The sequence below is a fragment of the Thalassophryne amazonica genome, chromosome 12, assembly GCF_902500255.1.
Source record: "Thalassophryne amazonica chromosome 12, fThaAma1.1, whole genome shotgun sequence".
Classification (NCBI taxonomy): domain Eukaryota; kingdom Metazoa; phylum Chordata; class Actinopteri; order Batrachoidiformes; family Batrachoididae; genus Thalassophryne; species Thalassophryne amazonica.
In genome coordinates, this window is record NC_047114.1 from 11,592,570 (window position 1) to 11,619,482 (window position 26,913).

The window sequence follows — 26,913 nt, forward strand, 5'->3', positions numbered from 1 at the left end:
CAGCATTTTGAATTAACTGAAGGCTTTTTAGGGAACTTTTAGGACAACCTGATAATAATGAATTACAATAGTCCAGCCTAGAGGAAATAAATGCATGAATTAGTTTTTTAGCATCACTCTGAGACAAGACCTTTCTGATTTTAGAGATATTGCGTAAATGCAAAAAAGCAGTCCTACATATTTGTTTAATATGCGCTTTGAATGACATATCCTGATCAAAAATGACTCCAAGATTTCTCACAGTATTACTAGAGGTCAGGGTAATGCCATCCAGAGTAAGGATCTGGTTAGACACCATGTTTCTAAGATTTGTGGGGCCAAGTACAATAACTTCAGTTTTATCTGAGTTTAAAAGCAGGAAATTAGAGGTCATCCATGTCTTTATGTCTGTAAGACAATCCTGCAGTTTAGCTAATTGGTGTGTGTCCTCTGGCTTCATGGATAGATAAAGCTGGGTATCATCTGCGTAACAATGAAAATTTAAGCAATACCGTCTAATAATACTGCCTAAGGGAAGCATGTATAAAGTGAATAAAATTGGTCCTAGCACAGAACCTTGTGGAACTCCATAATTAACTTTAGTCTGTGAAGAAGATTCCCCATTTACATGAACAAATTGTAATCTATTAGACAAATATGATTCAAACCACCGCAGCGCAGTGCCAAATGTGGTTAACGAGCTAGCCTTCACACCAGGAGCCGAATGAGGGTGAATGGTGGCGAATGGCCATTCCACCCATGCTCAGCCAAAATTGAGGTGCCACCCATGAACTTCCAACAGCAGTCGTTGGTCACTTAGAAAATGCGAAGTATATGCAGCAGAAATAAGCAAACTTGTTCAAGAAGCATTCCCAGGCTACAGTGATATAGCTCAGAAAGAGGAGAAATTTTGCAGATTTCTGGCTGGACTGTGGACCCAGTCCTGAGCGTTAAATGTCATGAGCAGGGAGTTACTGATTTGGAGGAGGCCCTGATCATCGCAGGCCGGTGTGAAATGGCCAGAGAGGCTTTAAAGATGGACTATGTTAACACCCAGGTACGCCAGCCTCCCACTTAATGCGATGCAGCAGCCATGGTGCATTCCATATCCGAGGGAGATGGATTGTACAGAGCTATGGACAGACTTACTGCAGATATGAGGGAAATGAGGATGGAAATGAGACAAATGGTGGAGGAAAACCATTGTCTGAGAGTTAGCCGATGGAGAGATGAACAGAAAGCCCCTCACCCAGTACATAGAGGTCAGTGTCAGTGTACGTGTGGGGAGCAGGGCTGTCAGTCCCGCTCCTGGGGTGAACGCAGAGGACGTTCACCTGGCCATGGCTGGCATGAGCGGGGAGCATTGGGAGGTCCAGGGAGAAACAGGGCTACCGGGCCCCCTACAACGATCAGACTAACTCCCCAAATTGGTGGGGCCCCAGATCTGCCAGGAGTCCCTCTCGTGATGACACACAGAGACAGAGAGGGGTGCAGTTTCTCTCTCCAAAGAGGGAAGACCCTGCAAACCAGTCGGGAAAAGAGATGTAGCTGAGGTTGAGGCCCAAACACCAGCTACAGAGCCTATGGGCCCACTGAGGGGAAGAATGTTTATTCCCTCCACAAGTAACGCAACATCACCAGAGAAAAAAGAACAGCTGACCTCATACGTGAGGGGAAGCACTGAAGGGATGGAAATTAACATCAATCAATCAATCAATTTTTCAATCAATTTTTTTATATAGCGCCAAATCACAACAAACAGTTGCCCCAAGGCGCTTTATATTGTAAGGCAAGGCCATACAATAATGATGTAAAACCCCAACGGTCAAAACGACCCCCTGTGAGCAAGCACTTGGCTACAGTGGGAAGGAAAAACTCCCTTTTAACAGGAAGAAACCTCCAGCAGAACCAGGCTCAGGGAGGGGCAGTCTTCTGCTGGGACTGGTTGGGGCTGAGGGAGAGAACCAGGAAAAAGACATGCTGTGGAGGGGAGCAGAGATCGATCACTAATGATTAAATGCAGAGTGGTGCATACAGAGCAAAAAGAGAAAGAAACAGTGCATCATGGGAACCCCCCAGCAGTCTACGTCTATAGCAGCATAACTAAGGGATGGTTCAGGGTCACCTGATCCAGCCCTAACTATAAGCTTTAGCAAAAAGGAAAGTTTTAAGCCTAATCTTAAAAGTAGAGAGGGTGTCTGTCTCCCTGATCTGAATTGGGAGCTGGTTCCACAGGAGAGGAGCCTGAAAGCTGAAGGCTCTGCCTCCCATTCTACTCTTACAAACCCTAGGAACTACAAGTAAGCCTGCAGTCTGAGAGCGAAGTGCTCTATTGGGGTGATATGGTACTACGAGGTCCCTAAGATAAGATGGGACCTGATTATTCAAAACCTTATAAGTAAGAAGAAGAATTTTAAATTCTATTCTAGAATTAACAGGAAGCCAATGAAGAGAGGCCAATATGGGTGAGATATGCTCTCTCCTTCTAGTCCCCGTCAGCACTCTAGCTGCAGCATTTTGAATTAACTGAAGGCTTTTTAGGGAACTTTTAGGACAACCTGATAATAATGAATTACAATAGTCCAGCCTAGAGGAAATAAATGCATGAATTAGTTTTTCAGCATCACTCTGAGACAAGACCTTTCTGATTTTAGAGATATTGCGTAAATGCAAAAAAGCAGTCCTACATATTTGTTTAATATGCGCTTTGAATGACATATCCTGATCAAAAATGACTCCAAGATTTCTCACAGTATTACTAGAGGTCAGGGTAATGCCATCCAGAGTAAGGATCTGGTTAGACACCATGTTTCTAAGATTTGTGGGGCCAAGAACAATAACTTCAGTTTTATCTGAGTTTAAAAGCAGGAAATTAGAGGTCATCCATGTCTTTATGTCTGTAAGACAATCCTGCAGTTTAGCTAATTGGTGTGTGTCCTCTGGCTTCATGGATAGATAAAGCTGGGTATCATCTGCGTAACAATGAAAATTTAAGCAATACCGTCTAATAATACTGCCTAAGGGAAGCATATATAAAGTGAATAAAATTGGTCCTAGCACAGAACCTTGTGGAACTCCATAATTAACTTTAGTCTGTGAAGAAGATTCCCCATTTACATGAACAAATTGTAATCTATTAGACAAATATGATTCAAACCACCGCAGCGCAGTGCCTTTAATACCTATGGCATGCTCTAATCTCTGTAATAAAATTTTATGGTCAACAGTATCAAAAGCAGCACTGAGGTCTAACAGAACAAGCACAGAGATGAGTCCACTGTCCGAGGCCATAAGAAGATCATTTGTAACCTTCACTAATGCTGTTTCTGTACTATGATGAATTCTAAAACCTGACTGAAACTCTTCAAATAGACCATTCCTCTGCAGATGATCAGTTAGCTGTTTACAACTACCCTTTCAAGAATTTTTGAGAGAAAAGGAAGGTTGGAGATTGGCCTATAATTAGCTAAGATAGCTGGGTCAAGTGATGGCTTTTTAAGTAATGGTTTAATTACTGCCACCTTAAAAGCCTGTGGTACATAGCCAACTAACAAAGATAGATTGATCATATTTAAGATCGAAGCATTAAATAATGGTAGGGCTTCCTTGAGCAGCCTGGTAGGAATGGGGTCTAATAAACATGTTGATGGTTTGGATGAAGTAACTAATGAAAATAACTCAGACAGAACAATCGGAGAGAAAGAGTCTAACCAAATACCGGCATCACTGAAAGCAGCCAAAGATAACGATACGTCTTTGGGATGGTTATGAGTAATTTTTTCTCTAATAGTTAAAATTTTGTTAGCAAAGAAAGTCATGAACTCATTACTAGTTAAAGATAATGGAATACTCAGCTCAATAGAGCTCTGACTCTTTGTCAGCCTGGCTACAGTGCTGAAAAGAAACCTGGGGTTGTTCTTATTTTCTTCAATTAGTGATGAGTAGAAAGATGTCCTAGCTTTACGGAGGGCTTTTTTATAGAGCAACAGACTCTTTTTCCAGGCTAAGTGAAGATCTTCTAAATTAGTGAGACGCCATTTCCTCTCCAACTTACGGGTTATCTGCTTTAAGCTACGAGTTTGAGAGTTATACCAGTTATACCATACTATAACATAGTGGTTGATTCAGGAGCAACCGAGTTGTTTATCAGTGACAGTTTTCGCATGTCTGTTCCAACCCTGCGCAAGCGACCCCTAATGGTGGACTTCATTGCTGCACGAGCAGTGAATGGACAGATGCTTGACACTCTGGGCACCATAACAGCCACACTGCATCTGGGGAAGACCTCCCGGCAGCACGTTTTCCATGTCCTTAGGAGGTCCACACAAACAGCACTGCTAGGCATGGATTCCTGCCATGAATCATGCCCTCCTGGATTATACTCGTGGCAGCCTGCACTTATGGGACACCGTATTTCCAATTTTGAGTGGCAAAGACTTGATTCCTGAGTGTTGTAATGTCTCCATCGTTACTGTCATGACACTGCCCTCCCTCAGTGACATGCTGGTGCCTGTGAGAGTGTCCCCACCTGGGCCTGTTGACCCTCTCCCTGACTTTGTGGGGTACTTATCACCCAATCCCAGAAGCACACAGTTGACTCTTGTTCTGGGAGGTCTGTTAGACCACCCATTTATTTCAATGACTTCATCACATATAAATAGATGACCACAATAAGGGTCCTGCTGCTGAATGTCTGTCAGCGGTTGATTCATGTGCTCTATTACAGTTGTATTGCATTCTTCCATGGGTATGTAGTATGTGTGAATATTATGGTGTTTTCATATTATCTGGGGTATGTGAGAGTACCTGTTGAAGATGTAAGAACAGGCCTGGTCCATTTGCCTCGTTGGTACATTGCTTGTACCTGTGTTTTGTTGTTTTGCACTTCGGCTGTTGCTGCTTTGAAACAAGGACGTTTCTTTTTTGGTGGAGGGGAGGTATGTAACCTATTTTTCCAGACTTACCTCATATAGTGGTTTTAAGTTCCTGTGATAAGCTGTCACCACAACTCATGTCTTTGGCTTTTATTTTGAAAGCGTCGAGCAGAAGTGTGGTAGGCAGTGTGGTGTTTTTGATTTGACATAAAAAGAAAAAGGAGTGAAGCGAGGAATAAAACGACTTCATGAGACCTCAAGCCTCCTCTTTTATTGTTTTTGGGTTCTTATGAGACCGGCCAAAGCCTCGGCTACATTAACGCTAACTTTAACATTGAAAACGCCATAGACATGCTAACACGTTAGCATCGGTCCAGTTTTTAAGTTAGAAAATACATCTATCAACTGTTTCAGAAGACCATAACAGGTTGGTTTAACATAAAAAGGTAAATATTACTCACAGCCGTATGCGCTTTAGGGTTTGAGCAGGGAAAATTAAGATAAAGCAAAATAAAACAATGAACCAATGAAGCAGGAGATTGAAGCACTGCTTCAATCTGCAAACCACTGCTTCGATTGGCTCAAGGTTCAAAGCAAAGCCGCGCTGCAGAAACGGTTGATTGCAGACCCACTGCAGACACACTCTCACAAGCGCCACTAGCTTACTTTATGACAAGCTAAAAGTGGACGCTCTCGTTTTGACCGACAACTTTCCATCGTTTTTGGGGAGTTAGTACGCGCCTGCGGCCGACATGCTTGATGAATTCCTGCACAAAAAGTAGTTCCCAGATAATTGTGACATATTCCTGTGAGATAATGAGTATATCTCATCTAAATCAATTCTAAAATTTACCAGCAATAAAATTATATAAATAACTGAAGTTTTAAGAATGCCCGTAATAGATATTTAAGAAACTTAAAGTTTATGAGTAACTTCACCTATTATTGCTCAAGCACATTTTAAACATTGACATGATGGAGTTTGAAGCAGAAGAGTTCAGAAAGATACGATTGGAATTGTTGTGTGGGCCGCTGAAGAGGAGGTACTGCTGGCCCACCACCACAAGATGGCGCCCTGCTTGAAGTGCGGGCTTCAAGCACGAGAGGGCGTCGGAGCGACCAGGAGTGACAGCTGTCACTCATCATCCGTACCAGCTGTCACTCATCCACTACTCATCACCACCACCATAAAGGCCGGACTGCAACTCCACCTCCCCGCCGAGAAATCAGCTACCATTCAGGTAACTTCTCTGCTGACTTACAAAGTAATAATCTGAACTTCTTTGCAGCCATTTTCCTGTGGTGTGTCCTTATCTGTGGGATTGGCGTTTGGTGTGATCACCGACGGCTTCGCCTCACACCCCAAACCAGATAAGTGGTTAAACAGGAGCTGCACGAGTGTGTGATTGGAGGTGGAGGTGCTCCCTCCTAACTAAACACTGACTGTGGGATTACTGAGTGTGCAAACTCACACTCATCAGGACTGTCTCTGTTCTCTGCCAGCAGTACCGGGTCTGACTGCTGAAGACAGCGGCCACCTGGGGCGCAGGGCTTGGTGGCTCCGGTGTTCTTCAGCTCCGTTGGTGGTGGAAGCTGTGTGGGATCCGGCTCTTCTCTCGCCAGGCGTCTTCTATCGTCGAGCCTGCCCACACGTCACCTGGTGTATGATTGACAGTCACCATATTGTTATTGTCTGTACGTCGTTGTGCGATTCACAACATTAAATTGTTACTTTTGGCTTATCCATTGTCCGTTCATTAACGCCCCCTGTTGTGGGTCCGTGTCACGACACTTTCACAACAGGATTTCTCGGCCAGCGTCATGGATCCCGAGGGGCGTCAACCATCGCTTGAACAGCCAATGGAAGAGCGAGGTGCACAGGCGCCAGCAGGAGGCGTGTCCCCACCTGGGCCTGTTGACCCTCTCCCTGACTTTGTGGGGTACTTATCACCCAATCCCAGAAGCACACAGTTGACTCTTGTTCTGGGAGGTCTGTTAGACCACCCATTTATTTCAATGACTTCATCACATATAAATAGATGACCACAATAAGGGTCCTGCTGCTGAATGTCTGTCAGCGGTTGATTCATGTGCTCTATTACAGTTGTATTGCATTCTTCCATGGGTATGTAGTATGTGTGAATATTATGGTGTTTTCATATTATCTGGGGTATGTGAGAGTACCTGTTGAAGATGTAAGAACAGGCCTGGTCCATTTGCCTCGTTGGTACATTGCTTGTACCTGTGTTTTGTTGTTTTGCACTTCGGCTGTTGCTGCTTTGAAACAAGGACGTTTCTTTTTTGGTGGAGGGGAGGTATGTAACCTATTTTTCCAGACTTACCTCATATAGTGGTTTTAAGTTCCTGTGATAAGCTGTCACCACAACTCATGTCTTTGGCTTTTATTTTGAAAGCGTCGAGCAGAAGTGTGGTAGGCAGTGTGGTGTTTTTGATTTGACATAAAAAGAAAAAGGAGTGAAGCGAGGAATAAAACGACTTCATGAGACCTCAAGCCTCCTCTTTTATTGTTTTTGGGTTCTTATGAGACCGGCCAAAGCCTCGGCTACATTAACGCTAACTTTAACATTGAAAACGCCATAGACATGCTAACACGTTAGCATCGGTCCAGTTTTTAAGTTAGAAAATACATCTATCAACTGTTTCAGAAGACCATAACAGGTTGGTTTAACATAAAAAGGTAAATATTACTCACAGACGTATGCGCTTTAGGGTTTGAGCGGGGAAAATTAAGATAAAGCAAAATAAAACAATGAACCAATGAAGCAGGAGATTGAAGCACTGCTTCAATCTGCAAACCACTGCTTCGATTGGCTCAAGGTTCAAAGCAAAGCCGCGCTGCAGAAACGGTTGATTGCAGACCCACTGCAGACACACTCTCACAAGCGCCACTAGCTTACTTTATGACAAGCTAAAAGTGGACGCTCTCGTTTTGACCGACAACTTTCCATCGTTTTTGGGGAGTTAGTACGCGCCTGCGGCCGACATGCTTGATGAATTCCTGCACAAAAAGTAGTTCCCAGATAATTGTGACATATTCCTGTGAGATAATGAGTATATCTCATCTAAATCAATTCTAAAATTTACCAGCAATAAAATTATATAAATAACTGAAGTTTTAAGAATGCCCGTAATAGATATTTAAGAAACTTAAAGTTTATGAGTAACTTCACCTATTATTGCTCAAGCACATTTTAAACATTGACATGATGGAGTTTGAAGCAGAAGAGTTCAGAAAGATACGATTGGAATTGTTGTGTGGGCCGCTGAAGAGGAGGTACTGCTGGCCCACCACCACAAGATGGCGCCCTGCTTGAAGTGCGGGCTTCAAGCACGAGAGGGCGTCGGAGCGACCAGGAGTGACAGCTGTCACTCATCATCCGTACCAGCTGTCACTCATCCACTACTCATCACCACCACCATAAAGGCCGGACTGCAACTCCACCTCCCCGCCGAGAAATCAGCTACCATTCAGGTAACTTCTCTGCTGACTTACAAAGTAATAATCTGAACTTCTTTGCAGCCATTTTCCTGTGGTGTGTCCTTATCTGTGGGATTGGCGTTTGGTGTGATCACCGACGGCTTCGCCTCACACCCCAAACCAGATAAGTGGTTAAACAGGAGCTGCACGAGTGTGTGATTGGAGGTGGAGGTGCTCCCTCCTAACTAAACACTGACTGTGGGATTACTGAGTGTGCAAACTCACACTCATCAGGACTGTCTCTGTTCTCTGCCAGCAGTACCGGGTCTGACTGCTGAAGACAGCGGCCACCTGGGGCGCAGGGCTTGGTGGCTCCGGTGTTCTTCAGCTCCGTTGGTGGTGGAAGCTGTGTGGGATCCGGCTCTTCTCTCGCCAGGCGTCTTCTATCGTCGAGCCTGCCCACACGTCACCTGGTGTATGATTGACAGTCACCATATTGTTATTGTCTGTACGTCGTTGTGCGATTCACAACATTAAATTGTTACTTTTGGCTTATCCATTGTCCGTTCATTAACGCCCCCTGTTGTGGGTCCGTGTCACGACACTTTCACAACAGGATTTCTCGGCCAGCGTCATGGATCCCGAGGGGCGTCAACCATCGCTTGAACAGCCAATGGAAGAGCGAGGTGCACAGGCGCCAGCAGGAGGCGTGTTGGGTGAGCTGCAGCACATCTTACCCGCCTTTACCGCTCGGTTGGACTTAGTTACCGAGCAGAGCAGTGTTCTCAATCGTAGGATGGAGGCTCTCACCGCCCAGGTGGAAGCACATGCTCAGGGCGCTGCTGCAGCACCTCCTCCTGCTGACGGTGTGCCAGAAACAGACATTCCGCTGGTCGTTCAACGAACCCCCCCCTTCCCCTGAAGCATACATAAGCCCTCCGGAGCCGTATGGAGGCTGTGTGGAGACGTGCGCGGACTTCTTGATGCAGTGCTCGCTCGTCTTTTCACAGCATCCTGTCATGTATGCGTCAGACGCTAGCCGGGTGGCTTACGTTATAAATTTGCTTCGAGGAGAGGCACGCGCCTGGGCTACGGCGCTCTGGGAGCAGAATTCACGGCTCCTAACGGTTTATACTGAGTTTGTGAGGGAGTTCCGACAGGTGTTCCACCACCCTCATAGAGGCGAGACCGCTTCAAGTGTGCTGCTGTCGATACGGCAGGGGCGTCGGAGCGCAGCGAAGTATGCAGTCGACTTCCGCATCGCGGCAGCGCGAGCCGGCTGGAATGCTGTTGCGCTCCGCGCCGCCTTTGTAAACGGACTGTCTCTGGTCCTTAAGGAGCACCTGGTGGCGAAGGACGAGCCGCGGGATTTAGATGGGCTTATCGACCTGGTTATACGGTTAGACAACCGATTAACAGAACACCGACGGGAGCGAGACGAAGGGCGTGGTCAGGCACAAGCCGTCCCTCTTCCTCCCGGGTCCGAAAGGGAGCCGACTTCCCCACGCTCCACTGCCAGGGCTCTCCACGTTACGACAGCTCCCCCTGCTGACGTTGCTAGGGAAACGAGCAGGGCCAAAAAGCGATCAGATCAGAGACAAAGGAAGCTGATCCGTGGAGAGTGTTTTCTCTGCAGCTCTACCGAGCACACAGAGAGAATGCCCCAAACGGTCAAAACAGCAGGACTCGTCCTTAGAGACTGGGCTAAGGGTGGGTCACAACACCCATGTGGGGAGACCCCGATGATCTGCACGTATCCCAGTCACGATCCTGAGTGGGGATCTAACCCTTCACGCCCCCGCACTGATGGACACGGGGTCGGAGGGGAATCTGCTGGATAGCAGATGGGCAAAGGAGGTTGGGCTCCCTCTAGTGGCCTTACCGTCACCATTGTCGGTGCGGGCACTAGATGGCACCCTTCTTCCACTAATCACACACCAGACACAGCCAGTGACATTGGTGGTGTCTGGGAATCACAGGGAGGAGATTGTGTTTTATGTAACACCTTCTACCTCCCGAGTGATTTTGGGTTTTCCATGGGTGTTAAAACACAATCCCCGGATTGATTGGTCATCTGGGGTTGTGGTTCAGTGGAGCGAAACCTGCCACCGGGAGTGTTTAGGATCCTCGGTTCCACCCGGTGTGACAGCTAAGGAGGAGGTTTTAGTCCCCCCCAATCTGGCGGCGGTGCCAGCCGAGTACCACGACCTTGCTGACGTCTTCAGCAAGGATCTGGCACTCACGCTGCCCCCACACTGTCTGTACGATTGTGCCATTGATTTGATACCGGGCGCTGAGTACCCGTCCAGCAGGCTGTACAACCTCTCACGTCCGGAACGCGAATCAATGGAGACCTACATCCGGGACTCGTTAGCTGCCGGGTTGATCCGGAACTCCACCTCCCCGATGGGTGCTGGTTTCTTTTTTGTGGGTAAGAAGGACGGCGGACTCCGTCCATGCATTGATTACAGAGGGCTGAACGAGATCACGGTTCGCAACCGATACCCGTTACCTCTGTTGGATTCAGTGTTCACGCCCCTGCATGGAGCCCAAATTTTCACGAAATTGGATCTTAGGAATGCTTATCACCTGGTTCGTTTCCGGGAGGGAGACGAGTGGAAGACGGCATTTAACACCCCGTTAGGTCACTTTGAGTACCTGGTCATGCCGTTCGGCCTCACCAATGCGCCCGCGACGTTCCAAGCATTGGTTAATGACGTCTTGCGGGACTTCCTGCATCGGTTTGTCTTCGTATATCTAGATGATATACTCATCTTTTCTCCGGATCCTGAGACCCATGTCAAGTATGTACGTCAGGTCCTACAGCGGTTGTTGGAGAACCGGCTGTTTGTGAAGGGCGAGAAGTGTGAGTTCCACCGCACTTCTTTGTCTTTCCTGGGGTTCATAATCTCCTCCAACTCCATCGCCCCTGATCCGGCCAAGGTTGCGGCGGTGAGAGATTGGCCCCAACCAGCGAACCGTAGGAAACTACAACAGTTCCTCGGTTTTGCAAATTTCTACCGGAGGTTCATCAAGGGCTACAGTCAGGTAGTTAGCCCCCTGACAGCCCTGACCTCCACAAAAGTCCCCTTCACCTGGTCGGATCGGTGCAAAGCCGCGTTTAGAGAGTTGAAACGCCGGTTCTCGACTGCACCGGTTCTGGTGCAGCCCGATCCCAAGCGCCAGTTCGTAGTTGAAGTGGACGCCTCTGACTCAGGGATAGGAGCCATGCTATCCCAGAGCGGGGAGTCCGACAAGGTTCTCCATCCATGTGCCTACTTTTCACGCAGGTTGACCCCAGCTGAACGGAACTATGACGTCAGCAATTGGGAACTTCTTGCGGTGAAGGAGGCTCTTGAGGAGTGGAGACACCTGTTGGAGGGAGCAACGGTACCATTTACGGTTTTCACGGACCATCGGAACCTAGAGTACATCCGGACCGCGAAGCGTCTGAACCTCAGGCAAGCCCGCTGGTCGCTGTTCTTCGGGCGTTTTGACTTCCGGATCACCTACCACCCCGGGACAAAAAACCAACGATCTGACGCCCTGTCCCGGGTGCATGAAGAGGAGGTCAGGACCGAGCCGTCAGACCCCCCTGACACCATCATCCCCGAGTCCACTGTCGTGGCCACCCTTACCTGGGACGTGGAGAAGACCGTCCGGGAGGCCCTGACACGGAGCCCGGACCCGGGGACAGGTCCAAAGGACAAGTTGTACGTCCCACCAGAAGCCAGGGCTGCGGTCCTTGACTTCTGTCACTGTTCCAAGCTCTCCTGTCATTCAGGGGTGCGATGGACCGTGGCAGTGGTCCAGCAGTGCTTCTGGTGGGCGTCTATGGAAGCCGACGTCCGGGAGTATGTCCAGGCCTGCACCACCTGTTCCAGGGGCAAAGCCGACCACCACAAGGCCCAAGGCCTCTTCCAGCCTCTGCCCGTGCCTCGTCGCCCCTGGTCTCATATCGGCCTGGACTTTGTCACGGGCCTCCCGCCGTCCCAGGGCAACACCACCATCTTAACGATAGTGGACCGGTTCTCCAAGGCGGCCCACTTCGTGGCCCTCCCGAAGCTCCCGACAGCCCAGGAGACTGCAGACCTCCTGGTCCACCACGTCGTGCGTCTGCATGGGATTCCATCAGACATTGTCTCGGATCATGGTCCTCAGTTCTCCTCCCAGGTCTGGAGGAGTTTCTGCAGGGAACTGGGGGCCACCGTCAGTCTCTCGTCTGGGTACCACCCCAGACGAACGGGCAGGCAGAGCGGACGAACCAGGAACTGGAGCAGGCCCTCCGCTGCATGACCTCCACGCACCCGACGGCCTGGAGTGACCATCTGGCCTGGATCGAGTACGCTCATAATAGCCAAGTCTCATCTGCCACCGGCCTCTCCCCGTTTGAGGTGTGTTTGGGGTACCAGCCCCCATTGTTTCCACTGGTGGAGGGAGAGGTCGGGGTGCCCTCGGTCCAGGCCCATCTCAGGAAGTGCCGTCGGGTGTGGTGTACCGCCCGCTCTGCCCTGCTCAGAGCCCAAACGAGGGCTAAGGCCCATGCAGACCGCCGGCGTTCCCCGGCCCCTGCATACCAGCCCGGGCAGGAGGTCTGGCTATCCACTAAGGACATCCCCCTGCAGGTGGAATCCCACAAACTCAAGGACAGGTACATAGGACCTTTTCCCATCCTCAAAGTCCTCAGTCCGGCCGCAGTGAAGCTGGCAGCTTCAGCTTCACTGTGGATACACCCCGTGTTTCATGTGTCAAGACTCAAGCCCTGCCATACCTCACCACTGTGTGCCCCGGGACCAGCGCCGCCTCCTGCCCGGATCATTGACGGGGAGCCCGCGTGGACGGTACGCCGGCTCCTGGATGTCCGTCGAAAGGGCCCGGGGTTCCAGTATCTGGTGGACTGGGAGGGTTATGGCCCCGAAGAGCGCTCCTGGGTGAAGAGGAGCTTCATCCTGGACCCGGCCCTCCTGGCCGACTTCTACACCCGTCACCCGGACAAGCCTGGTCGGGCGCCCAGGAGGCGCCCGTTGAGGGGGGGTCCTGTTGTGTGGGCCGCTGAAGAGGAGGTACTGCTGGCCCACCACCACAAGATGGCGCCCTGCTTGAAGTGCGGGCTTCAAGCACGAGAGGGCGTCGGAGCGACCAGGAGTGACAGCTGTCACTCATCATCCGTACCAGCTGTCACTCATCCACTACTCATCACCACCACCATAAAGGCCGGACTGCAACTCCACCTCCCCGCCGAGAAATCAGCTACCATTCAGGTAACTTCTCTGCTGACTTACAAAGTCATAATCTGAACTTCTTTGCAGCCGTTTTCCTGTGGTGTGTCCTTATCTGTGGGATTGGCGTTTGGTGTGATCAGTGACGGCTTCGCCTCACACCCCAAACCAGATAAGTGGTTAAACAGGAGCTGCATGAGTGTGTGATTGGAGGTGGAGGTGCTCCCTCCTAACTAAACACTGACTGTGGGATTACTGAGTGTGTGAACTCACACTCATCAGGACTGTCTCTGTTCTCTGCCAGCAGTACCGGGTCTGACTGCTGAAGACAGCGGCTACCTGGGGCGCAGGGCTTGGCGGCTCCGGTGTTCTTCAGCTCTGTTGGTGGTGGAAGCTGTGTGGGATCCGGCTCTTCTCTCGCCAGGCGTCTTCTATCGTCGAGCCTGCCCACACGTCACCTGGTGTATGATTGACAGTCACCATATTGTTATTGTCTGTACATCGTTGTGCGATTCACAACATTAAATTGTTACTTTTGGCTTATCCATTGTCCGTTCATTAACGCCCCCTGTTGTGGGTCCGTGTCATGACACTTTCACAACAGGAATGGTTCGATGACCATTTACAGTTAGTGCTGAAAGACTTGGGTGTTAACTTCGTGTTAAAGTCAGAACAAGAATCTGCACTGAAAGCGATCTAGCTGGGAAGAGACACATTTTGTGTGTTGTTGCTCCAACAAGAGCGGCACGCTGAGCAGGGTGGTGAAAGTAGTCCGGCGAACTCAATCTGTGGGCGCGAGCTATCCCACAGTTTCAAAATAGCAGAGATGTCAGTCCAATGAGAGTGGCACTCTGAGTAGGGTGCCACTGCAGGGACTGTAACCCAAAAACAATGGCCATTCTGAATGACCGATAAGGGAATTGTTAAGCAACAAGGCTATGTCAGTGGTTTGAATAATTTCTTAATGTACCCGAAAGGAACCGGTTCCTGATACTCATCCCTAGCCAGGACAGAATAATTATATGGCATTATATTTGATCTATTACTTTTAATATTTCTGTATTTTGCTGTAAGATGGTTGGTCAATAGTTTGGGCCAAGATGGTTCAGTTTTCTTCTTCCACTGCCTGAACAGGTGATTTCACAGATCATCATCAGGAATTTAATTTGAGGTGAGGAGTTTATCAATAACAGCCACCATTACAAGGACAACTTGCAGCGTATGGGCACTTCGTGGCATGCTGCTGAACTGGCCTCTGGTCCTTCATGTGCTGGTACTTGTTCTGAATATCAAGTAATAAATTAATTCATTCAAATGATGAGATCTTTAATGCAGTGGACTCACAAAGGTTATGGGTGAAGAAACTTTATTGGCCAAAACTTTGACAATGCATCTTATCCAGTGTGTGTGGATCATGCATCCACACACACTGGATCGGATGCAGATCACAATGGGAGATCAATGGGAGACACAATACAGATCGGATTTTAAAGTTTTATTGTTGGTTTATAAAATGTTCATGGACTGGCACCTTCCTACCTGGCGGACTTGGTTAAGCCCTACGTACCCGCGAGGCACTTGTGTTCACAGGGCTTCTGTGTGTTCCGAGGATGAACAAGAAGTCTGTGGGGTATAGAGCCTTCTCCTACCATGGCCCTACTCTCTGGAGCGATCTACCTGCAGGTATAAGGCAGTCTGACACGGTGGAGACTTTTAAATCAAGACTGAAGACCCACTTTTTAAGGCTGTCTTATCATTAATTTAATCTGTTTGTGTTTGCTTTGTAATTTCTTTTTATTCTACTGTGTTTTATCTTTTATTGTGCTTTTCTTGCTTTTAATTTTGATTGTAGATTAATTTGTGTTGTTGTGAATTGTGTGAAGCGCCTTGGGGTGACTTTGCCGTGAGTTGGCGCTATATAAATGAATAAATTTATATTGAAATGATGCATCATCAAAATCACTTCATCAACAGGATCGTGATATTCCACAACGACAGACAGTTGCATTGTGTTACTGCATACAGATGGACGAAAAGAGTGCAGATAGTGTGCACAGACAGACTAAAGACATGCAGAAGATAAAAGTAGGGCAGAAGGACAAAAAAGAGCACATGGACTAAAGAAGCACAGATGGACAAAAAAGAGCAGACAGACTAAATTGCAGATGGACAAAAGATGCGCAGATGAATTGAAGAAGTGCAGACAGACTAAAGACACACAGATGGACAAAAGAAGCTTAGATGGATTAAATTTATTTTTAACCAGGTTAGTTCCATTGAGATCAAGAGCTCTTTTACAAGGGAGACCTGGACAATTATAGTTTCCAATTCACCTAACCTGCATGTCTTCAAATGTGGCAAACTCCACACAGATAGGCCACATTCAGGAATCGAACCCATGCCTTCTTGCTGTGAGGCAACAGTGCTCACCACTAAGTCACCGTCGTTAGCTTAGTGGTTAGACAGACGAAAGAAGCACAGATGGACAAAAGAAGCACAGATGGACAAAAGAAGCGCAGTAAGCACAGATGGACAAAAGAAGCGCAGTAAGCACAGATGGACAAAAGAATCGCAGATGGACAAAAGAAGAGCAATTGGACAAAAGAAGTGCAGATGGAATAAAGACACGCAGATGGACAAAAGAAGTGCAGAGGGCCAAACGAAGCACAGACAGACTAAAGACATGCAGATAATAAAAGCAGGGCAGATGGACAAAAAAAACAACAACACATGGACTAAAGAAGCGCAGATGGACAAAAGACTCACAGACAGACAAAAGACATGCAGATGCACTGAAGAAGCGCAGACAGACTAAAGAAGCAAAAATGAGCTAAAGAGCAATTGGACAAAAGAAGTGCACACGGAATAAAGACGTGCAGATGGACAAAAGATGTGCAGATGGACACAAAATGTGCAGACAAACAAAAGACACACAGAGGGGAAAAAGATGTGCATATGAACAAAACACATCCAGAGGGACAAAAGACATGCAGACGGACAAACGTTGCGCAGACACACACACACACACACACACACACACACACACACACACACACATATATATATATATATATATATATATATATAAAACTACACCTCAGCATTTTCAGATTGAAGATTTTCATCTCCCAGTTCGATTTTTTATATGTGGGGATTTGTGCATATTTAAACTTTAATATTGGCTTTGATTGTTGGTCATTTGCACAAGTGCAAGTGTTTCTGGATTCATTTGGTTCGTTTGTCTCCTGTGAGGATGTGTTTCCTGACTAATTAAAATCACAGACAAGCCTGAACATGTCTGTAGTCACTCTTCCATCACCTGCCTTTTTAAATAGCATCAACACCTCTTTGCTCCACCTCTCTCATGAGTGTCTCAGTTTCACATTTGGTGTTATTTTGCTTCTTCATCACTGTTTTTCTTTTCTGTTGCAATGTCTAATCATTTGTGGTGCTCACTGTGTTTTTATATGTAAATAATTAGTTAAAGGGCATGTCTACATCCACTCATGTCGACAGATGGGTGTGGACAGCAGACTCATGCATTTACACATCATTCTTGATGATTGATATTTGAGGACCTGATTCTATACATGCGTTTATAAATGAGGCCCCTGGTGACCTATGGTGTATTATTTTACTGTGTCAACATGCGTAACAAGACCCCTTTAATTTGGGCTGATTTTCTGGATGCACATGTTATAGTTAACTATCACTGTGACATTTTGAAAATGTTCTGTTGGTGGAGGTAAGCACTCTAAGAGTGCCACTGAGTCAAGTGTCTGCTGGTGCACTAATGTTTGTGAATGTTTATGTTTAGTGGTCATACAAACCCCCTGAGCAGCAGGGCGAAGTCCGCCGCTCGCTGCTGAGCAGGCTGATGTTACGTATTGTTACATCAGCTTTACTTACTGGCACTGATGAAACGCTTCTGCATCTTTCCATGAATTAAGCAGAGAAGGAAATGATGCTCTTGGGCAAAATCACATGCGCGCAAACCTGTGCCAAGTTAACATCGCTACTGTCAGTGACGTCAAGCCAGCACACAGAAAACTTCAGAATAATCCTGAAACCCTCCGACCCCACCCAAAATAAATAAAATAACAGTAAAAACGATAAAAGCATAAATCCTGATGTAAGCTTAGATAGAATACACAGGTTCAACAAAAATATGTAATAATTTCCATGAACCTTTTTAAGTTCTTACAGCTCAGCCATTACTGAAAGACTGAAAGTTATTGGAACAAAATTTATCGGAAGATAACTGGTCCGATGATGGTTTTAAAACTTATCTGAAAAGCTAATCCGCTAACGAAAACATTAGCTTTGATAATTATCAGTCATCTGATTAGCTGAACAGCGCCCACCACTGGCTGTAACATAACAAACGGTGGAATCAGTGAAGTACTGTGAATACTTTCCAGATGCACCATACCTACTGTAGGTGAATTTTAAAAATACATGTTGAAGACCAAAACAAGAAGTTCCAAAAGGTCAGACTCAACTTATCAACATCTCTGATGTGTCTGTCTGTTGGCTGTCACTTGGTATACGGATGATGTCACATGCAGATGTGACAGAATGTCTGAGTGATGAACGTCTGAGCCGGTAAAAAACCTCAGTGTGACCTAAAATACACAAAATACAAATAAGATTTTCTTGCTGCATTGCAGGTTGCGGCTCAGGCCGTTCTGTTCCTGTGTATGAACACTGCTGGCATTTTCATCAGTTACCTGTCCGACCGGGCTCAGCGTCAGGCTTTCCTGGAGACCCGACGCTGCATTGAGGCTCGGCTACGGCTGGAGACCGAGAACCAGCGACAGGTTGGTCTTCTTCACTGTCCACAAGTTTACCTCATACAAATCCTAACAGTGCAACAGATAAGTGGAAGAATCATTCAGTTGATGATACAAGCACCGCATTTGGTATAAATAATTCTTATACGCCCTTTCCTTTAAAAAAAAAGCCATCAGCCACATAAAATTTTCAAACAGCCTAGTTGCTTAAATAAAAAAAAACATTAGCAAGCAAACAAGCAAACATAGGTGATTATGGTACTAAATCATTAAATGAGATGCTACTAAACATACATGTAACATTTTAAGATGTAATTTGAGTCATCTTCACTTTTAAAAGTCATATTGTTTGTGCAGTGAAAGTATTTTATGCTGTCATGCATTGACAGAAACAAAACACAGTCACATTGGAGACGAACATTAGACGGTCCATGCCATTTTATTTCCTTGACACTACATGATGTTAAACAAGGGCTACAAAGTGTATCAAAAATTGCAGATTAGAAATTTAATGACCTTGAATCTAATGTAAGCATTAATTACTTGAAATTGTGGTACATAATGTCTATATTTCACATTTGCAGCTACATAGTGCTGTGCAGCTCATCCCAAAGTTCCTTCACAAAGCCAATTGGATCCACATTTGGTCAACTGTTGGTTGTGAGGCCTAGTGATGAACCAAAGGACATGGCTGACTTTAAAAGTAAAAATACTACCTCTTCTACCAAACCTTTACACCCCAAACACTATCATACATTCTGCATCATACACATTCCACAGCATGCATGTACTCTTATTAAAAACAGAACAATCATGCTGTTTAATCAGCATCTCGGTATGCTACACCTGTGAGGTGGGATGGATGATCTCAGCAAAGGAGAAGTGCTCACTAACAGATTTAAACAGATTTGTGAACACTATTTGAGAGAAATAGGTCTTTTGTGTACATAGAAAAATGTTTTAGCTCTTTGAGTTCAGCTCATGAAAAGTGGGAGCAAAAACAAAAATGTTGCCTTTATATTTTCTTCAGTGTGTGTGTGTGTGTGTGTGTGTGTGTGTGTGTGTGTGTGTGTGTGTGTGTGCCAAGTTTGGTCCAACTCATATTGAAAATGAAATTCACAATCTTCACTTTACATACGGTGCATCTGGAGAGTATTCACAGCGCCTCACTTTCCCCACATTTTGTTATGTTACGGCCTTATTCCAAAATGGATGAAATTAATTTTTTTCCCTCACCTACACACAACAGCCCATGACAATGAAAATGTTTTTTTTTTTCAAATTTATTAAAAATAAAAAACTAATAAATCACATGTACATAGGTACGGTGCGGTAAAAAAGTATTTAGTCGGCCCCTGATTGTGCACGTTCTCCTACTTCGAAAGATGAGAGAGGTCTGTAATTTTCATCATAGGTACACTTCAACGATGAGAGACAAAATGAGAAAAAAAAATCCAGGAAATCACATTGTAGGATTTTTAAATAATTTATTTGTAAATTATGGTGGAAAATAAGTATTTGGTCAATAATAAAAGTTCAACTCAGTACTTTGTAACGTAATCTTTGTTGGCAATGACAGAGGTCAAACATTTCCTGTAAGTCTTCACCAGGTTTGCACACACTGTAGCTGGAATTTTGGCCCATTCCTCCATGCAGATCTCCTCCAGAGCAGTGATGTTTTGTGGCTGCCGCTGGGCAACACAGACTTTCAACTCCCTCAACAAATTGTCTATGGGGTTGAGGTCTGGAGACTGGCCTGGCCACTCCAGGACCTTGAAATGATTTTTTACAGAGCCACTCCTTCATTGCTCAAGCAGTGTGTTTGGGATCATTGTCATGCTGGAAGACCCAGCCACGTTGCATCTTCAATGCTCTCACTGAAGGAAGGAGGTTTTGTCTTAAAATCTCATGATACATGGCCATGTTCATTCTTCCTTTAACACAGATCAGTCGTCCTGTCCCCTTTGCAGAAAAACAGCCCAAAAGCATGATGTTTCCACCCCCATGCTTCACAGTAGATATGGTGTTCTTAGAATGCAACTCAGCATTCTTCTTCCTCCAAACACAACAAGCTGAGTTTTTACTTGAAAGTTCTGTTTTGATTTCATCTGACCGCATGATATTCTCCCAATCCTCTTCTGGATCATCCATATGCTCTCTGGCAAACTTCAGACAGGCCTGGACACATACTGGCTTAAGCAGGGGGACACGCCTGACACTGCAGGATTTGATTCCCTCTCTGCATAATGTGTAGCCTTTGTTACTTTGGTCCCAGCTCTCTGCTGGTTGTTTATAAGGTCCCTCCGTGTAGTTCTGGGATTTCTGTTCACCGTTCTCATCATCATTTTGACCACACAGGATGACATCTTGCGTGGAGCTCCAGATCAAGGGAGATTATCAATAGTCTCGTATGTCTTCCATTTTCTTACAATTGCTCCCACAGTTGATTTATTCACATCAACCTGCTTGACTATTGTAGATTCACTCTTCCCAGCCTGGTGCAGGTCTACAATTTTCTTCCTGGTGTCCTTCAACAGCTCTTTGGTCTTGGCCATGGTCGAGTTTGGAGTCTGACTGTTTGAGGCTGTGGACAGGCTGTGGTCTTTTATACAGATAATGAGTTCCAACAGGTGCCATTAATACAGGTAACAGGTGGAGGCAAGAAGAGCTTTTTAAAGAAGTTGTTACAGGTCTGTGAGAGCCAGAAATCTTGCTTGTTTGTGGGTGACCAAATACTTATTTCTTGGATGATTTTTTCTCATTTTGTCTCTCACAGTTGAAGTGTACCTATGATGAAAATTACAGACTTCTCTCATCTTTTTAGTAGGAGAACTTGCACTATCAGGGACTGACTAACTACTTTTTGGCCCCATTGTATGTATTCAAACCCTTTGCTCAATGCTTTTTGATACACCTTTACCAGCAGTTATAGCAATTGGTGGCTTCCCTCACTCATCTCCTTGCACGTGCACTTAGTTTTTGAGTACTGCCTCCTCCATACACATTTACTGTACAGTACCATATTGTTTGTATTTCTTTTTTGTGAACAACTTTTCATTGTTTTAAAGTAATAGGTGCATCAGTCAGGAAACAATACAGTTATATTGTCATCATAAATAAAGAAAACGAAATTAAAAATACACACACACACACACACACACACACACACACACACACACACACACACACACACACACACACACACACACACACACACACACACACACACACACACACACTTCTCGATCTCTACAGGACTCCAGCAGTACATGAAAGACCACATTTTCACCAAAAAATAAAAAGCAGATAAAAGATAGTGATTACAACAATTCCTTAATCTTGTCTGCCATCGTTTCCCATCCTAGGGTGGTGTCAGCTCCAGCACCATGCATTCTTGCCACTTATAGTTCCATATTTATTATGTCAATGTACTTGTTAATCCAGTGGGGCTTAGTAACTGTATGTGGAGGTTTCCAGCGTAAGGCCAGCATCTTTTTGGCAGCAGTGATTCCTGTTAGGAGCGTACGTCTCTTCAAACATGACAACTCTAGCGAAGTGGTATCACTCTGAAGTAACACAATGGGAGAACATGGTACAATGGCATCCAGTACAATGGAAAGAGCAGCACAGACCTCAGCCCAAAAACCCTCACCACTGTTTGTATTTTTTCATAATTACAGTGCACCCAGAAAGTAGTCAACATTTTATGTTGCAGCTTTCTTCCAAAATGGCATAAATTCATTTTGTCCCTCAACACCCCCATAATGACAACATGAAAGTTTTTTTTTTGCAAATTTATTAACAATAAAAAACCATGTCATCACATGTACATATGTAATTCACACAGTTGTCCTGAAGACACTCCTTTGATATCTTTGCTGTGTGCTCAGGGTCACTGTCCTGTTGAAAGATGAACCTTCGCCCCAGTTTGAGGTCAAGAGCGCTCTGGAGCAGATTTTCATCCAGGATGTCTCTGTACATTGCTGCATTCCTTCTTAAAACCCTATTAACCAATAATTTGCATCACGTTTTACCAAAATGGGAGCAACTTGGCCTTTGTTGCCATTTTTGCTGTTTTTGCATAGTTTTCAATGTGATTGGAGCATTTTTAAACATTGACCCCTACCTGGCTACAGCTATCACCCTGGAATGGCTACCATATATAAATTCTAAGGAGGTGGTGGTGACGACGACATGCCCACTTTCAGCATTCTGGTCCAAGGTCTAATGAGATGAGGTGAACAGAGCTTTGCATATCATGTCATGATCCCCCCCACCCCCGAATGTCACAGGTCAGGCTGCAGAAAGCTTTGACAGTTTGGCTCTGGTGAGGACGTCTGGATGACCTTCTGGAACAGGTGCTTCAAATTATTTACTTATCTGTCAATAAATGAAGCAACTGCTTTTGTTTCAGATCAGCTCTATGATGTTTGAGTTCCACAAACTGACTGTTGCACTTTTCAGTTGACTTTACAATGTCTCGACAAACTGCTTGATGCAAAAATCGTGGAGCCGCAGCATGAGTTTGTGTGATTTTTCTCGCTTTAGTGTATAAAATGTTACGATGAAATGCGTGTTTATCTTTACAGCACAGACAAATGGACAACAAAGTTGTTTAGCAAAGCTTATGGTTTGAAATTGAATCCTTTCTACAGAAGCACAGAACGGGAATATTGAGTTTTCATTTTATTTCTTTGGACTTTGAGTCTCTTCTTGTGCTTTCTAGTAAATGAGGAAGCAGCTGCAGGCGACTCGTAAAGCAGGTCAAAGGAGCGTGACATTTCTCGTCAGCCCTGCAGTTTGCTCAGAATAGGATGAATCAGATAGAAGTTGTCAGCGTGCTGCAGGCGACTTTCTGCTCTCAGCTAAAATCAAGCTGCGCTAATGACTTCCAAAGCAAATGTGATCTTCATGAAACCGCTGGCTCTCAGCTGTCCAAACAAGACAGCGTGTCCATTGAAGCAAATGCCCTCGCCGTCCCCTGTAACCCTCCACACTGCAAAAGATGTCAGGTTGCAAAATATGCCATGTCAAACACTGGTGCACTGATAAATAGTGACAAAAGTGACAAAGTGACAAAGTTTTTTTATTCGGCACACAAAATATTCAAAAAGAAAAAAAATGAACAATTCCACAAACAAACACAGACAAAACTAGTGAGTCCGAAAGGGTGTGGGCTGAAGCAAAGCTTATTAGCGCCCACCCCTGCTAGTACAAGTCCAACAATTCTAATCAGTCATATTTACATAAATACAAATTCACTACTACATGTCGACACACAGACATACACATCAATATACTATTCACTTATAATTATATTTATATAGTACCAGATCACAAGAAAGTCGAATCAAGGCACTTTACGCCAGTAAGGACTAACCTTACCAACCCCCAGAGCAAGCACTAGGCAACTGTGGTGAGGAAAAACTCCCTATAAGGAAGAAACCTCAAGCAGACCAGGCTCTTGGGGGTGACCCTCTGCTTGGGCTGTGCCATATATACCTATATACATACGTATATACTTTACAAACATAAATATATACATACATATACACAGTCACTTATATACATATACATATACACCTACCCATATCTATATATCTACATACACATATACATACCCACACATTCAAATATACAATAAGTCCCACTTATAAATTGAACATTCCATATAAATCAAATTATATTTGCTTCTTTATGATACTTAGACATAATGTTCTTTTTGAGTAGTTTCTTAAATCTTACTAAGGTAACCTCTGTTGAACATTTGTTCCATTTCCTCAGCCCAACCACAGACACACAAAACCCCTTTACATTTGCTCTTAGTGGTGGTTTCATAAAAATTGCACAACCTCTTAAACTATATCTGGATTCCCTCCAGCTAAGTTTATTATCAATTATAACACCTAAAAATTTATTCTCTGTTACTAACTCAATTTCCTTATTGTTTATAGTTAAATTTTTACATTTGGGTGCCTGTTTATTTCCAAATATAATACATTTAGTTTTCCCAAGGTTGAGTGACAACTTATTAGCGTCAAACCAAACCTTACATTTTTCCAGTTCTTTCTCCACTATGTCCAGAAGCTGTTCAAGATTTTCACCGCTACAGAACACAGTTGTATCATCCGCAAAAAGGACACATCTCAGTGAACTCGACACCCAACTTATATCATTTATATAGATTATAAACAACAAAGGACCCAGCACTGAGCCCTGCGGCACCCCACATGTGACATCCCTGAGTTCAGAATTTGTATTATTGAATTGAACATACTGAAATCTGCCTTGTAAATAACTAGCTATCCATTCATATGCCAGACCTCTGATTCCATATTTCTGCAGTTTAATTAATAGTATTCCATGGTTAATTGTGTCAAACGCTTTCTGTAAATAAAAAAAAACACCTATTGTGTATTGTTTATTGTCAATTTCAGTTGCTATACTTTCCACAAAGTCCATCAAAGCATGTGATGTAGTTCGAGAACTTCTGAATCCATATTGTTCTTCACAAATGATGTTATGCTTCAGTAAATAATCATTTAATCTTTTAGCAAATATTTTTTCCAAAATGTTGGAAAATTGTGGCAGGAGTAATATAGGTCTATAATTAGAAAATGTGTGTTTGTCACCAGTTTTAAACAGAGGAATTACTTTGGCTACTTTCTTTTGAGAAGGAAATTTACCAGTACTTAGTGACATATTGCAAATATAATTGAACGGTTTTACTATACAATCAATAACTTTTTTTAATAAAGCCATATCCAAATTATTAAAATCAGTCGATTTCTTACTTTTTGAACCATGAACCAGATCAAGTATTTCCCTTTCATGAGTACCACCAATGAACATTGAAACAGATTTGTTAAATGTTGAATTATTTACCCAGAAGTTATTAGTTGATGAGTCAATTTTACTGGCAAGATTTTTACCCACATTAACGAAGTATTCATTAAAGTGTTCAGCAATAGACTCGTCGTTATCAATCGTGATGTAGTTGTTACTCTGAAAAAATGAAGGATAATCTCTAGTTACTCTATTCTTTTTTACTATTTCATTTAATATGTTCCATGTGTTTTTGATGTTATTTCTATTTTTGACAAGTAACTCATTATAATATATTTTTTTACTGAGTCTCATGATATTGATTAACTTATTCCTATATGTTTTATACTTACTTTCAGCTTCCTTAGTTCGTAGTTTTATGAATTGTTTATATAGTACGTTTTTCTTTTTACATGCCCTCTGAAGCCCCTTAGTTATCCATGGTTTGTTGCTATATTGATTTCTATATATTTTGTCAACAAATGGACAGTGTTTATTATACAAACTGGAAAAAATGGAAATGAAAGCATCATATGACCTGTCAACATCATCAACAAAAACATCTGACCAATTCTGACTTGATAAATCCTCCCTTAAATGATCAATTGTTTCAGGTGTTACTTTTCTACTCATGAATTTGATATTGCTTCGATACTTACAACAACCCTCCAATGCAAAGACTGAGAAAACTGGCAAGTGATCACTGATATCACTGACCAGTAATCCCCCACTAAGATTACCGGATATAACGTTAGTTAAAATATTGTCAATGAGAGTTGTTGAGTCCATAGTTATTCTGCTAGGATGAATGATGGTTGGAAACAGTCCTAAACAGTACAAGGTGTTTATAAATGAGGTAATTTGTGGATGATTGTGAGGGTTTAAAAAATCTATATTGAAATCTCCACAGACAAATAAATGCTTATTTCTGTTGATTTTGTTGTACATTCCTAAGATAATGTCTTCAAAGGTGTCAATATTTGTCCCAGGAGCTCTGTAAATGCAACTAACAACTATGTTTTTGGAGTTTATAGATGTAATTTCTATGGTAACACATTCCATGATGTTGTCCACTGTAAATGACATGTTAATGAGTTTACAGTTCTAATCTGACCTTACAAACAATGCAACGCCTCCGCCCCTTCTCGTCTGCCTATTAACCAGGAACAGTTCATAACCATCAAGATATACCAGATCTTTATTATCCTCATTTAACCATGTTTCTGAAATTGCAATAACTGAAAAACGTTTTTTGGATGTTTTCAAACAATCATTAATAGTGGACAGATTACGAGAAAGACTTCTGCTGTTGAAATGTATAATTGAAAAATCTTCATCATTGATTTTATAATTTTTGAATTGTTCTTCTGTAAAATATTTGCACTGTCTCACAATATTCTCACTGAAAAAGGTATCAGGATCATTTTCAGATTCGAAGGGGTGGTTAGCAGAGTTATTATAATTAAATGTATCTAGACAGAGCTCCTGGGCAGAAATAAACGGATCATTATCCTTAGTCATTATGTCTCTCTTGTCTCCGGGTGTAGATGATGTGGATGAGTGGGTTGCTCCAGTCTGCATCATGGTGCTGTGATGTGTTTGAGTCCTCATACCTATTGTTCATATTTGTCCAGCTCCTCGATGTTCCTTATTGCCATAACCTTTGCTTGTCCTGGTGATCCGTTCAGTTTGATGAATATTTTACAGTTTGAAGTCCATGTGTGCTGGATTTTTCCCTGTTTCTTCAAGAAGCGTGCTTTCCTGGCGATGTCGGCATTCCGTTT

The 26,913-nt window shown here is 44.2% G+C and overlaps 1 protein-coding gene across 1 annotated transcript in view; it reads left to right on the forward strand.

Annotated features, from left to right (window-relative positions):
* adcy8 (adenylate cyclase 8 (brain)) overlaps positions 1 to 26,913 on the forward strand; it is a 304,694-nt gene that overhangs the window by 58,591 nt on the left and 219,190 nt on the right. The window contains 1 exon segment of the mRNA XM_034182725.1: positions 18,182 to 18,331. Within this exon segment, the coding sequence (XP_034038616.1) occupies positions 18,182 to 18,331 (150 nt within the window).